The 16,350-nt window shown below is 37.7% G+C and overlaps 1 protein-coding gene across 2 annotated transcripts in view; it reads left to right on the top strand.

Annotated features, from left to right (window-relative positions):
- The window catches only part of LOC121955375 (glutamate receptor ionotropic, kainate 2-like), a 72,178-nt gene extending 71,093 nt beyond the window's left edge, over positions 1-1,085 (top strand). For both annotated transcript variants that reach the window (XM_042503308.1, XM_042503307.1), the window contains exon 16: positions 546-1,085. In XM_042503308.1, the coding sequence (XP_042359242.1) occupies positions 546-710 (165 nt within the window). In that variant the 3' untranslated portion in view covers positions 711-1,085. The remainder of the gene's footprint in view (positions 1-545) is intronic.
- The last annotated feature ends 15,265 nt before the right edge of the window (positions 1,086-16,350 follow it).

The following is a 16,350-nucleotide window of genomic DNA, read 5'->3' as shown; positions in this document are numbered from 1 at the left end:
CCTCTGTGTTACTTTACCTTATTACCTTACCTTACTTTCAGCTTGTTGATGATACTATTCAATAACATTAATTTAAAACCACTCATCAAATTATTCTCCATCCAAACCATGAGTCCAAAGATAGAGTGTGTTATATGCTGTGCATACAGAAAGGCACTTTGTAATTTGTGATTTTGGGCAACATAAATTAGACCATCTTGACATTGTTACACTGTATGGCCAAAACATGATTTTATGTACTTTTGGTCTTTAGGGTTTCTATGCAATCGTCAAACTAAAAACTGTTACGTTATATTTGCAGGTCATTAAGTAGAGGCTATGTTGAAACACTATGTTTCAACAATACTGTGGTGAATGTATAGTTAGGTTAATGCACAAAAATCCCAACTTGGTTATGGTTAGGAAAAGACCATATTTTGTGTTAAAATATGCAATTCTGGGAGCACTGGCCCTCTAGTTAAAAGCAACCTTTTCGTGCCACTTAGCTTTGAGTAAAGTGATGAACAGTAAGGTGCCAGCTTTAACTGTGGTGATTCTTTATGCAGCGATCATTCTGCAGCGCCATGATGGATGAGCTGCGTGTGTCTCTGAAGTGCCAACGCCGTCTCAAACAGAAGCCTCAGCCGCCCGTCATCGTTAAGACAGAGGAGGTCATTAACATGCACACTTTCAACGACAGGAGACTCCCAGGAAAGGAAACCATGGCATGAGCACTGAACATACCCGGAACATGCCCCTCGCTAAAAACCATAGAGGTGAGAAAATGGGGCTCAATTTAATTCTGACTTTAACCACAGACTGAGGCTAGCAGTCAAACCAGGACTCCTTTTGAACCCACTTGCTTATGTAGACAGATGTTTCCTGTGGAAATATAGATACCTGAGCAGTGTCACCTCACTGTGACGTTCACTTTTAGAAAGGAGCTGGAAAGGATGGACTTCAAAGTGTATAAATTGAAAAGAGATCCAAGCAGGTTTGGGTCAAAACATAAGTCCGGTCCGCAGTAGAAGTGGACTTTAACACATACGCATAACACATACACATGCACATGCACACGCGCACACACACACACACACACACACACACACACACACACACGTACACACACGTACGTACGTACACACACTCTCATCTGACACACCTGTGCAGAAGGGAAAATTCTATTGTGACAGTAACACCAGATGTAGTTTTTCTGTTGATGTCAATGCCCTTTTGTCTTACCTCCATGTGTGTTTGACCCCATCAGTCCTTCCCATCAGTGGCTTGAGTTTCTTTCAAATGATTTAAACAAACACTAATCTCACACCAACAAAGGGAACGGTAGTCAGTGCCAAATGGTTTAATATACACCAATGTATAAAAGTGATATTTAGTTTGGAATCATCTATGCTGACCTTGTCGAATACTCATCGTTTTCTTCTGTAATGCCTTTCTCGTGCCAAAGTTCTGCCATTTTAAAGAACTTTCTACCATGCCTATTATTATGTTCAAAGCCTCTACAAGCAATGTATACTGTCAAAGTCCTTATTCATGTCCATCATGACACACAGTCTGCAGTTTTCACTCTGTATCAGTTGTTGTTTAAAAATGCAGGATTTCTACAAAAATGTTTGTTTTTGTACAAGAACAAGAAGTTTTGTAGTACTTTGTATCATGGTAGCCCCTCCTGTGGACAAAATATGTAGCAGATAACAACTTAGCCCTCAAATTCTGTCAACTGGTGGCTATGGGGCTTCAAACTCTGCTGTGTAGGGTTCATTTCTCTCATCAATCAGAGATTCAGTCTTTTGTCTCAGTATCATGGGGCCAGCTGTACATACCGTCTGGGGACAATGGGGTGAAAACCGGAAACTTAGTGGTGCTCAAAGTAGGAGAAGGTGGTGACTCATTCTGGAAATTGGTACAGGGCTCTGTCATAGAAGACCTGCTGACAAAAAGTGTAGTTGAATATCTGTGGCTATGATGAGTCACTATGAGAGACAGTAAAACATGCAATTGTCGCTTGTTACCAGGCTACATTTTAGCTCTGCAGGCAATCAAGTTTTATGATGGGATCTTTGACTAGTATCAAGTCCTAAACATCTTTCTTAAGACATAAAAAGGTGAACTGCTGCACTTGAGGAATAAATGTCACTTGATTCTAGAAAATTATTTAAATTAGTTGATTTTATTGATGACAGGAAGGATCATTTTACAGCACTGACAGATTCTGTTTTAGAAAATTTTACTTAATAATTACAAAAAACTTGTGATCTTTGCATTGTGGACAGTTAGTGAAAATTAGTAATTGACTGTGAAAAATACATTCTCAACACAAGGTACATTTACTAGCTGTCCCAGAGCTTTCGATCAAGTCGCATGATCTTCATAGCTGATGAAATTTGCTCAGTTGCTTTGTTAACTTCCGATTGTCTCTGACTGCATTTGTATGCACAAAATATTCTGTTTTTTGTTCTTATTCAGAAAAAGACAATATTCCTATAAAGCTGTTTACATGACTAATGAAAAAGTATATTTCCATTGTCATGCAGCCAAGCATACTCAGGTTAAGGTGCTGTAACATGTATTTTATAACATCAAAATACAAAAAAGGTGGAAAGGCTGATGCTTGTGCCAGAATTTTTTTTCCAAGTTTTCCACTGGTGGCAGACTTGTGAACACAAACCCTATATTTCAACCACCTTCTTATGAAGAACCAAATGATATCCAAGTCTTTCATAATGTTTAAAAGTAGATGTGTTTAATCTTCAGACTAGAAATGTTGGCTTTTCTTTTGGGTATGCATCTCTAGCACAGCTAGCACAGCTTGTGCACAGTTTGCGCACAACATATCCATCACAACACACAGAGCTGACCATAACTAGGCAAGAGGTCGTATGTTGCAAACTGCAGTAAAAACCAGTTGAGATGCATATTTTAAAGGCATCATATACATGTCCAAATATTGCTCCTAAAACCAGAATAATACCTGCATATCCCACATGTCTTAACTGGAAAAAGCTACATTCAGACTATCTGAACCATGTAAATTTCAGAGCATTGTCATATTCAGAACAACGTATACACTGTCAACTTTTCGAGCTGACATGGATGACAACTCCTTAAACTTTAACTTCATTAATTATGAAAAAGTAAATATCAACCATTGTCACCGGACAACTCTTATCTGCTGAGGAAGATCATATCATATGATCGAAAGCTCCAGAACAGCTATAAGTGGTGAGATTGTTTTCTTAACTTTGCAGGACTGACTTGTGAACCTCAGTGATGGGCGACCTGTGAATGTATGTAACAGTGCAATTGCAGTAAATGTGATCTGAGAATAATCAGCAGTTTTGAGGCACTTCCTGTATGTTACCAGAGTAAATGTCTCACCTTGGCTCGTTGCTTGACTCATGTTGGCTCAAGGGGGACTTTAGCAACCCAGGGGCGTGTTGTGGATGATAACCTGTGGGCGGGTCAGATCATTTGTCCACTCATTGTCTCCAGTTTAATGTCACCAAGTGACACAATCACATTTGGCCCCACGACACTTCTTGTCTGTTAATTCTGTCCCATGTTGTGAAATGACAAGCATACGTGGTAGGTTAATTCTTCACTGCCCCTGTCTTCTTACACTACTCAGTTAATTAAGGGATTTCAAAGGAAAAAAAAATACACAAGGGCCAATGCTAGTCATGACATCTCTGCTGTACATGAATGGATTTAGTCAATGACTTATTTAAGACAACTACTTATACACAATATGAGAATTGACTGGGAGGACATAATCCTGAAACTCGTTAGCGTTCTACCAGTGTTGCTTGTCATTTTCCACGCAGCTAATTCTAGTGCGAGCTGAAGTGATTGAATACCTGGAAACATGGATTAAAATGACTCCAAAGGCTTTGCTATCCTGTCAAACAAATACAAGCTCATGGAATTTGACACTGATGCAAGGTTTTACAAATAATGTCATTAAAAATGTCATAATTGTAGTCTTGCCTTTTGTCATTTAAACTTTTTCAAGTTCTTTTGGTAACAAATGAACTGCAGACAGGACATGTTTTGGTAACTCATTTTAATGATGCCATCAGGCATAATGATGAGCATTATGACTTGCAATATTCTGAAATGTCAGGCTCTTCTAATTGATGAAAAGAATACATTAGGTAATTGCTAAATTGTTAATCAAATCAAGATTGCAAGCATGTTGAGCAGCTATTCTTTTGCCTGGCTCACTGTACCATCTATCCACCTGGCCATCTGCCACGCTATGTATCACTCTCTGGCCACAGAGTTTTTGAAATACCCCTCTGAGATCCCAGAAATCCAGATGACCGTAAGAATATAGAATTCACAATGATGCACGGGAGACCGCACAGCCTGACAAAAAGGTCCTGAAAATGTTCCACTGTCACATCTATGTCTGCGGGGAAGGCAACGTACCGATAAAACACTGGATTCTCAAAACAATGGGAAGGATGGCGAGGACACAGATGTCCCAGGTTAGGGGGATTTATTCTCTCAAAATCAAAAAGAGCTTCAATTTACAGGAGCGTTCCCTTGTTTGTCTGTAATAGAGAACATAAAACACTAAATACCAGCATTTTACTAACACAAATGAGCTCATAATAAAATAAACAATAATTTCCAAGTCAAAACAAACAATGGATGTCAATCATGACTGGGAAAAAAAAAAAAAACATTGGCGTTAGGAGGGTGCAAGTGAGATGCACATGGAGTAGTGGTGTCTCTCAGAGCTCCATGTGGAAGTTGATATTCATAAATCTGCCATCTAGTCCAGAAGCGATCAAATTTATCAGCAGCGTTTAGTCCATAGTACATATTATAGTAGACTTTTTCTATGAGTAGCTGCCACATATGCTTGGATACCGCCAAACTTTGTAAACAGCAACATGCCTGATAAGCGTCAGACACACGCCAAACAATCCGACAGAGATGTTGTTCATAGGCCCAATGCAGAGGAGGAAGTGCAGAATACGTGGGAAAAGATTTCAGAAAGGATTTTGGAGTCCATCAATAAGCGATTCAACCTTTCAGACTCCAAATTTGAAAGTCTTATGAACACTCGGTTCTGTCTGAAAGAATCATCGCTGCAGAGGAGCAAGAGGTGTACGACCACGAGCGGCGTGTTCAAGCGCCGGAGCTGGTCTGGAAGACCTGAAAAAGTCACATGGAAAGCTCCAAACAAAGATCGATGACTTGGAGGGGTGTTCGAGGCGCCATAATATCAAGGTTGTGGGATTTTGAAGAGAAAGGCAGACCCACATAGTTCATCGCAGGATTAATACCGAAGTTACTTGCAACTTTCCGAAGCTCGTAATGGTGGATCGGGCGCACCGTATACCTGTTCCAAAACCCACGGATCTTAAGAGACCACGGAGCATCATCACCAGAATTCACTTCTTTAAAGAGAAAAGGACTGATTCTTCGGCTGAGTCGTCAACAACAGCGGTCATCGGGTCTACGTTTTTTTCCTGATTATACTGCAGACGGGATGGAAGAAAGATGGGGATTCCACAAGGTTGACCCAAGCGCTCAGAGAGAGAGGTAAAATACACCTTGCGCTCTCCAGCTAAGCTGCATGTTCATCACAACAATCAGATACAAGTTTTTACCTCCCCAGGCGACGTTGAGTCTGACATAGAGTGTGAAAATGTAAATACTCCTGAATGAAGACTTGAATTGTGGATGTTGAGATCATAAGTTTTGTTGTGATCGCCTAATCTGTACCCCCCAGGTCAAAAATGGCAAGACTGCGGACTCCTTTTTTATATTTTTTCCCAATGGGTTTTAACAGATATTCTACTGTTAAAATAATTTTTTTTTCCCCTTAGAGACACTCTGGGCTGCCAGCCATTTGCCTGCGTTTTCCCATTGACCATGGGGTGTTTTCTTTTTCTTGTTTTTTTTTTTTTTTTTGTATGTGGGTGTGGGTATGTCTGAGTGTGCACGAGTTGTTGTTCATGGAGATAGTTTCTTATCTCAGCTCAGAAATGTATTGATTTGCTTACCCAGTTATGACTTTGTTGCATTTCATGTTAAATGTGTTAAATGTTTCCGGACATTGGTTTACCTACTACTTGACCTTTTTGTTTAAATTTACTCCACAGATGTAAATGACAAAATTAAATTCACCTCATGGAATGTTAGGGGTCTTGGAAATAACATAAAATTTGGAAAGGTTTTTTCCCATTTAGATTCACTGAAAGCTGATATATTATTTTTGCAAGAGACTCACTGTTAAAGCTACAGAACACAAACTAAAGCCAACTGGGTTGTACGGGTTTACCACGCACCCTTTACAGCTAGAGCAAGGGGTGTAGCAATTTTGCTTCGTAATACTGTTCCTTTTTACTTAAGTCAAAGAATATTGATCCAAGTGGGAGTTTTATTCTAATTTCTGGCCTTATTAATTTATTTCCGGTCACTTTGCTAAACATATATGGTCCAAATTCCGCTGACTCCACATTTTTCCATAAAACCATTCAATTACTCCCAGAGGATGGATCCGCATTGGTGGTGACCTAAATTGTTACCTTGATCAGCATCTAGATAACCATCGTCTACATCTCCTCCAACAACCAACTCTGTGCAAATATTAAATAATTTGATTAAATCCAGAAACATGGTCAACATATGGAGAATACAACACCCTGATAAAAAAGGAATATTCATTTTATTCACATGTGCACAAGTCATATACCAGAATGGACTATTTCATAGTGGAAGCCAATTTAATTTCCCGTATTAGCAATACGCAATATCATAACATACTAATCTCAGAACACAGTCCTGCGACGTTACAGTTAGAGTGATTCCTTTCCTTTCCCAAGTATAATTGATTAGATTTAACCCTTTACTACTATTGTCCCCTGGTTTCAAGGAATACATGACTAAAAATCTCAGAGAATTTTTAGAGATTAATGTCAATGGAAAAGTATTGGACTCCACTCTCTGGGAAACACTTAAAGTCACCATGAGAGGATTTATTATTTCCTTTGAGGCCTCCAAGAAAAAAGCTAAACTCAATAAAATAAAACAAATATATAAAACATCCCTAATACAATCTGATTATCACAAAATTCTGAAGTTAAAATCTGAATATAATTACATACTTGGAGGGGAGATCAGAAGCCTGTTATTAAAGACAAGAAAAAAAACATTTGGAACTAAATGACAAACCCCAAAAAATACTCTCAACACAGCTTAAAAGGAGAGCAGGAAAAACTGTCATCCATAAAATACACTAACAACAATAACAGGGTAAATATTTACGAACCACCATGACATTTATAATTACTTTAAAGAATTTTACTGTGACCTTAATGCTTCTACATCAACTGCAACAAAGACCGATTATTTTCTGTTTTTCAGCTCTGTTACCCCACCACTTCTCATTGAGAGTAGTAGGAGTTCTTTGGAAAGTGTGTTTACTGTTATCGAATTTGTAGAAGCAATTAAACCATTTCCCTGAGGTAAATTCCTTGGACCAGATGGGTTTGGAGCTGAATTTTATCAAACATTCCATGAAATTTTGGCACCTCTCTTACTGATGATGATAAATGACTCCATTGTGAGCAAAACACTCCCAAATTCTCTTAATGATGCTACTATATGTTTGTTGCTGAAAAAAGGGAAAGATCCCATGCATCCTGCCAATTATAGGCCAATTTCCTTGCTTAATGTTACTAAACTCTGCCCCCCTCTGGCTTCAATTGGAACTTGGTTCTTAAATGAAACCATTTGTTTCACTTTCTTCTTTACTTTTTACAAATGTTGCACCTAAAACCAAAAAGTAAGTCATAGTTTTGTTGTCAGAAATTCACTTAAAATTCTCACTCAAATTAAACACTTCTGCAAAGTCCCCAACATTTCAATATACACACCAGTTTGCCATAATTATGCCTTTACCCCACCATTATCCAGTGGCACTTTTGTCACACAGCACACAAAAGGGTTGACACATATTAAGAATTTCTATTTGGACATAAATTTGCTTTTTTTAATCAACTTAGTGTACAGTACAATTTACCTCACTCTAATTTCTTCCGTTACATGCAGATTAGGGACTTTGTGAGGGAGTATTTCATGTTTTGAGACCACTTGTGAGAATTTTTTTTTTTTGGAATTGCTGTCTCTTACACCAGAGAGCAGGAAATGAATCACAAAATTTGTTAGATTGTTCACTTTGGACTCTGCACCAGCCAGCTGTATCAAGAGAGCTTGGGGAAAATAAACTATTGCTGTGTTGTCTGACAAATTTTGAAGGTGTGCACTTTCCTGCATCCATGGATGTTCAATCAACAGCAGACACAGGTTAATTCAGTTTGAAGTGATTCATAGCTTCCATTATTCCAAGGTTATTTTACATAAATTTCATCCTGCTGTATCCTCACTCTGTGATGAATGTAAATCTGACAATTGTACATTATTGCATTTGTTTTGGGACTGTCCTCAGATTTATCCTTTCTGGTCAAGAATATTTTGAAGTTTTTCAGAAGTTTATCATATGATTCTTATTCTCATTTTGCTCTCTTTGGTTGCCCTGAGGAGTCTTTAGCACTCCTTTTACACATCCAGAGAGCCCTGATGATGGGCCTGGTGATAGCAAAGAAACTCATCCTCCAAGATTGGAAGAGACCAACATCACCATGCTTTAGAAATTAACTACATGAATTTACTAATTTCAGTTATCCACATGGAAAAGCTGCGATTCCATGATTCAAAATGTCAAGACAAATGGGAAAAATCCTGGGGTCCCTTTTTGCAATATTTGGACTCGATCTGATCCCACCTCTATGGATATATGGACCAAGACCTCCCTCTCTGTATTTAATCCTTATGTTAAGACACATAGTTATTGTGAATTGTTGAGTTTTTGGTAACTCTCTCCCTGGATGGGCGCGTATGTTTTGGTCTGTGTGTGAGTGTGTGTAATTTTACTTTTTAGTGTTTCTGTTTTGATTTATGTGTGTAGTTTTTCTTTAATATGTAAATAAAAATAATATTTTGAAATAATTAATAACAATTGGCGTTACATCCCCTTGACTCCTTTCAGCAGAGCAGAGTGGATCTGAGGGACTATGTCAAACCAAACTTAGTTGGGGTTCTTCCCCTTGTTAAAACAATTGACTTTAACATGTGACCTTTGACTGAATGCTGTTCATTATTGTCCATTTTTAACACAATAAAAGTGAGTTTTCACTTGGTTCTTTCCTCTTTAGTACAGATGTGAACCATCAGTATCTCCCACCTGACTCCTCCTTGGCGCAGGTGTGGGCAATCAGTCTCTGAAGTATTTAGCCAAAGTCTGGCACACTGCTTCTTTGGAAGTCAGAGGGTGAGTGTTGAACTGAACAGGGAGATCAAATGTGATGAGAGGGCGGATACTGGGTGTGCACCCCCCATTGTTATTTGTTTGATCCTTTGTTCAGTTTTCAGTGACCATGTGGGCCCTCATGGTCACATCCATGCCTCCTGACTCTGATTTTTCATTGTTTATTGTTATTTCCCTCCCACAAGCTGTGGCCAGCAGGCAGGCAGTCAGACAGCTCTGGGTTTCTGACAAGGTTTTTCTGGGAGTAATGATGAAAACTCTTTCTGCAGCCCAAGCTCTGCCGCCACAACACAAATGGCCACCCTGTCTGCCCTCCAGATTGACAGGGAAGGTCAGAGCATGCGTCAGTGCATTCAGTAGGGACCGTTTAGTCTGTCACACTTATTTCCATCATATTAAGTCCTCTTCCTCCTTTTCCTAAGTGGTCATTGGAAAGGTATCCTTGGATAACATCTTGTTCATTAGGCAATTAATGGCTGAGATTGCGTTGTGGACTGAAAATTGCTTTCTGAATGTGACTTTGGTTTGTCATACAGATATTGTAGGCTAATAGCACCTGCCAAGGGAGGTTTTGTGGAGGAGGAGATGTACTCCTCTGCTCATTCCCCAGCTCTTTTAATAATTCAGGATTCCAGATTAAGAATCATGTAAATCAACTTTTTTCCCTTTAAACAAGTAGCAGTACATGCACTTGTGAGGTCATTACATACAATAGGTGTGGGTGATGTAAAATGATGCAATGTAAAATATGTAAAAATAGTAAAATATGTCGTCCAAAACTCCTCAAAATTATCATAGTATTGTCATCCAAAAATGATCAAAAATGTCAGAGTAGAATTTCATCCAAATACCCATCAAAAAAAGCTCATAGTACAGTATGCTGAGCGAAAATCAACATGAATGTCTAAGTATTGCATGTATAGTCTGTTACCCAAAAATCATGAAAAACTCCAGTGTCGTACATTTCTCAACATGTAATTTTTTGTAGTTTTCAGCAGTTTGTTGGACATGTCATATTTTGATATTTTTTGACATACAATACTATGATGTTTTTCGTTTATTTTTTCAACATGCTATGTTATGTTTTTGGTAGCTTTTCGACATGCTATACTATGATGTGGTCTATATGCTATAACGTGGTTTTCAGCTATTTTTGTGACATCTCATATTTTGAAATTTTTCGACCAATGATGTTTTTGGCTATTTTTTGTACATTCTATACTATGACTTGTCTCGACATCCTATTTTATGAGGTTTTCCGCCTTTTTTTGGGACATGTCATATTTTGTCAGTTTTGCCATACTATAGCCTTGCCTTTGTCATCCTTTTTTCAACATGCATTATTTTGGTATTTATGTCCATTTCAGCAATACTCTACGTTTAGTGTGTCTCATCATGCTATTTCATGTTTATAGGTGTTTTCAGCTGTTTCAGGGACATATCATATGTTAACATTTTTGCCATACTAAAGCTTAATTTTTTCAACTTGCATCATTATGGTGTTTTTGTCCGTTTTTGCAAAATTCTATGCTATGGCGTGTCTCTGCACACTTATTTATCCTGTTTGAGGTGTTTTCAGCTTTTTTTGGGACATATATTATTTGAAATTTTTACCATACTATAACCTTGCCTTTCTTGTCATTTTTTCAACAGACATTATTTTGTTGTTTTTATCAGTTTCTGCAACATTCTATGCTATGGCGTGTCGTGGCACGCTATTTCATGCTTTTGTGAGGTGTTTTAGACTGTATTTGGGACAGGTCATATTTTGACATTTTTGGGATGCTATAGCCTTGCCTTTTTGATAATTTTTTCAGTTCGCATCATTATGGTGTTTAAGTCAGTTTCTGCAACATTCTATGCTATGGCGTGTTTCAGGGTGCTATTTTATGCTGTTTTGAGGTGTTTTAGACTGTTTTTGGGATACATCATGTTTGAATTTTTTGCCATACTATAGCCTTGCCTTTTTCGTCAGTTTTTCAATATGCATTATTTTGGTGTTTTTGTCCATTTTTGCAAAATTGTATGCTATGGCGTTACGAAACATACTATTTTATTCTGTGTTGAGGTGTTTTCAGCTGTTTTTGGGACATGTGATATTGTTACATTGTTGCCTTACTATAGCCTTGCCTTTTTCGTCAATTTTTCAACACGCATTATTTTGGTGTTTTTGTCCGTTACTGCAACATTCTATGCTATAGCGTGTCTCAGCGCGCTACTTTAGGCTGTTTTGAGGTGTTTTAGACTGTTTTTGGGACATGTCATATTTTGACATTTTTGCCTTGCCTTTTTCGTCATTTTTTCAACATGCATTATTTTGGTGTTTTTGTCCGTTTCTGCCACAATTTATGCTATGACTTTTCTCAGCATGCTATTTTATACTGTTTTGAGGTTTTTTAGACTGTTTTTGGGACAGGGCATATTTTGATATTTTTACAACCGACAGATGTTAAGTCTAGGGACATGGGAAGCAACACAGCGCCGTGGTAATAAACAAGGTGGGAAAAGCCTTTATTGTTCAGCACAAGTAGGAATGACTGATCTGGTCCAGTATCAAACGGACAGCACACACACAAACAAACGAACAAAGGGAGGGAGCGGCGGGTCTCGGTAAATCAATAAATCACAAAAAACCCTTTAAGCTTACCAAACCCACCCCGCAGATTTCTACAACTTCGCCTGTTGCCCAACATACAAATAGCACAACCACCCCAAAGGCCTAGTGTGCTAGACAAATAGTTACCTGTGTGTGGTGCGACGACAACATGTGCTCAACATGAAATACAATGAAATCTAATATAGAGCCCAGCTCCCTCGTGCAGAAGTTAACATGAAATACAGAGTTAACAATCACAAGTTCACATCAATCACACCAGCACAATACCGAGGAGAACTGCTCATGGGTAAGAACAGCCGACCCCTGGCAGAGGTACGGTGGACTTAAATGGACAACAGAAAACACATGATTGGAGGAAGCGCTCATCGAAAGGGAGGAAGGCGGGAACACTGGCACCGCCCGAATGATTGGCAGGAAGGCGTGCAGCAGGAAGAGAAGAAATGAGCCACAGGCAGAGGAACACCCCAGGATATGGTGGGAAGGAATCCCTGATGAAGTGGCGAGCCTCCGATGAAGTGATCAGTCACGCTGCCTGAATAATGAGACTGGCACTACCCCCATACACAAAATACCAAAAACTACGCTAGTGCATGGAACAATCTTATTTCTACATTTTTAGCCATACTATACCCTTGCCTTTCGGCTTTTTTTTATATCATGGTGTTTTTTTTGTCCATTTCTGCAACATTCTATGCTATGGCGTGTATCTGCATGCTTTGTTATGCTGTTTTGAGGTGTTTTAGACTGTTTTTGGGACATGTCATATTTTGACATTTTTGAAAATGCCTGAAGACATATTATAACTTGTAGAGGCACGTCATAGTATACAAAGTGGAAAAAAGGACCAAAAATGTCATAATTTAGCATTTTTTTAAAAATCACAAAAAACACACCATAGTATAGTATGCCCAAAAATTTTTTCAAGTCCAAAAAAATGCCTGAAAACAACATATCATAACTTGTAGAGCCACTTCATAGTATACAAGGTGGGGAAAAAGGCCAAAAATCTCAGAATTTAGCATGTCGAAAAATCACCAAAAACGCCAAAAAAAAAAAAAAAAAAAAAAAGTCAAATTTTGATACCAAAATTGGGATGGGACCAGAAAATGACTGAAAACAACATATTATAACATGTAGAGACGTGTAATAGTATACAAAGACGGGGGGGGGAAGGCCAGAAACTTCATTATTTAGCATAATTTAGCATATTGATAAAAATCACAGAAAACACTACAGTATAGTTTGTCAAAGGTCAAATTTTGACAGGTCCAAAAAATGACTAAAAACGACATATTATAACTTGTAGAGGCGTGTCATAGACAGGGAGAAGACGGGGAAAAGGCCAAAAACGTCATAATTTAGCATGTCGGGGAAAAAAAATCACCAAAACCCGCGCCTTACTATAGTATGTTGAAAAATGTTACATTTTAATATGTGGTTTTCAGCTGTTTTTTGGACATGTTATATGTTGACATATTTCGAACATATTCGACCTGCTTATTTAGGGATTTGGCCTTGACAAGGGCAACCCTTTTTGGATTAGGCCTCAGGCAAGGCCTCTATTAGAAATAAATAATGATTATTAATTATAATTAATAATTTAGTTAAATAATGTGGCTTAATTTACATTCAATTGTGGGGGACCATTCTCGAAAAGGGGAATTGATAGCTGACTGATAAAATCAGTCTCAAAATACACTGAATTAACAATTTGGAACTTTGATCAATAATTCAATTTATAATAATTACAAAAATAACCATATTGATAGTAAAGAGTGAAGGATTTTTTTTGGGGGGGGGGGGGGTCAACACAAAAAAAATCATTCAATAGCATAACATCAATACATGGTATGCACTTTATGATGAAAGATAAAGTAAACGGTCTTGCTAAACCTATACTTATGTCCTAATGCTATTCCCAGATGTTACCTGCCAATCCAGGAGTCGGAGCAGAGTTCTTTGGGTTGCTGGCTGAAGAAAGGGGGCACCGGTTAAGTCCTTGTTGCGCAGTTCCAAAGATCCGGGAGCAGGTTGGCCAGTCCTGGTGTCCTTACAGAGACAGCAGTGCAGTGCTGTCGGATCTATCCTCCCTCTTTTTTCGACATTTATGACGTGTATTTTTTTGACATGATATATTATGTGTTTTTTTTAGACATGTCATATTTTGGCATTTTTCGACATACTATACTATGACGTTTTTGGTCATTTTTTCAACATGCTATAATAAGATGTTTTTGGCTGTTTTTTCGACATTCTGTACTATTACATGTCTCGACATGCTATTTTATGTGGTTTTCAGCTGTTTTGTTAGACATGTCATATTTTGCCATTTTTCGCCATACTATACTATGACATTTTTAGTCACTTTTCAACATGCTATATTCTAACATTTTTGACTGTTTTTTCCACATTCTATACTATGACGTGTCTCGACATGCTATTTTATTCAGTTTTCAGCTGTTTTTTGGAAATCTCAAAAATCTTTGACATTTTTCAACATACAATACTTTGACGTTTTTAGTCACTTTTTAACATGCTATATTATGATGCTTTTGGCCATTTTTTCTACATGCTATACTATGACGTGTCTCGACATGATGTTTTATGTGGTTTTCAGCTGGTTTTTTTTTTTTTTGGACAAATCATATTTTGACATTTTTTGACATGGTATACTATGATGTGTCTCCACATGCTATTTTATGTTTTTCAGCTGTTTTTTTGGACATGTCATATTTTGCCATTTATCGACATACTATACTATGATGTTTTCTGGCATTTTTTCAATATACTTTATTATAACATTTTTGACTGTTTTTTCGAAATTCTATACTACGATGTGTCGATGTGGATATGTCATGTTTTGACATTTTTCGACATACTATACTATGGCATTTTTAGTCATTTTCCCAACATGCTATATTATGATGTTTTTGGCCATTTTTTCGACATTCTATACTATGACATGTCTCAACATGGTATTTTTCAGCTGTTTTTTTGGACGTCATATTTTTTACATTTTTTGCCATAATATACCATGCTGTTTTTGTCATTTTTTCAACATGCTATATTATGATGTTTTGGGGCAGTTTTTTGACATTCTGTACTATGACGTGTCTCGACATGCTATTTTATCTGGTTTTCAGCTTTTTTTTCGACATGTCATGTTTTGACATTTTTTAACATTCTATACTATGACATTTTCTGTCATTTTTTTGACATGCTATTATATTATATATTATATTTTGACATGCTAGAATGTCATCCAAAAATAATCAAAAACATGATAGATCTGTATGTCTTCCAAAAATCATCAAAAATGTCATGGTATAATAGGTCATATGAAAATCATCAAAACGTCATACCATAGAATGTGTCCAAAAATCATCAGAAACGTTGTAGTATAGTATGTCGTCGGAAAATCATTAAAAATGTCATAGTATAGTATGACATCCGAAAATCATCAAAAACGTCATAGCATATAATGTCACTGCAAAATTATCAAAAACGTCATACAATGGTATGGCATCCAAAATTCATCAAAAACATGCTACTATAGTATGATGTCCAAAAATCATCAAAAAAAGTCATAGTATATATGTCGAAAATCATCAAAAACATCATAGTGTAGCATGTCGTCAAAAAATCACAGAAATGTCATAGTATAGTATGTCATCTGAAAATCATCAAAAAACGTCATAGTAAAAGTATATTGTCCAAAAAACCTAAAGCAAATCATTGATTCCTGGCATGCTCTGTGTGAATACTTTAATTATTTGCTACCATGTGGCTCATCTCAACCGAGCTAGTAGCAATTTTTAGTGCAATATTCAGCCTGTGGTAGATTGGTCCCCTTCTATAGACATTTCAGCTCTAGAAATGAGCTTTGACTCCTTTCTGTGGAGTTCAGCATGTATAATATAAAATCCTGGGGAAATGCAATAAAGGGGGAGTAGCAGTAACTGGCTGAGCTGGGCAGACGCTGGTTGAAAAGTGATGATTTGGTACGCATTAGGATCTTGCCCAGCAGTGGCATGTGTCTGCCCAGAGATATCATAGGTGGGAGTATTGGAAGAACCATTGGCCCCTCACAAAGAAATCTAATGGTCTTACTGGAACTGAATGCATTATCTGTGTGTGAGCATGTGTGTGAGCGCGTGTGTTAGGATACACAGCCTCCACCATTTGCCACCTGTATGTGGGTTTCTACAGTCACACACTCATGTCCAGGGGGACAAACCCCGACTGCAAATGAATTTCAATTTGAAAAAGTGATCTTTTGTGTCATGAAGCAATTTGTTTGGATGTGGTTTTCTATCTGAATGTTTTTTTTCCCTCCCAGTGGCAGATGTGTTGTGGTGGGTGGCAGCTGCAGAATGGAGGCACACAGCTT

The sequence above is a fragment of the Plectropomus leopardus genome, chromosome 16 (assembly GCF_008729295.1).
Source record: "Plectropomus leopardus isolate mb chromosome 16, YSFRI_Pleo_2.0, whole genome shotgun sequence".
In the NCBI taxonomy this organism is placed as follows: Eukaryota; Metazoa; Chordata; class Actinopteri; order Perciformes; family Serranidae; genus Plectropomus; species Plectropomus leopardus.
The sequence above is the reverse complement of the archived record's forward strand: the minus strand, read 5'-3'. Positions and strand labels throughout refer to the sequence as shown.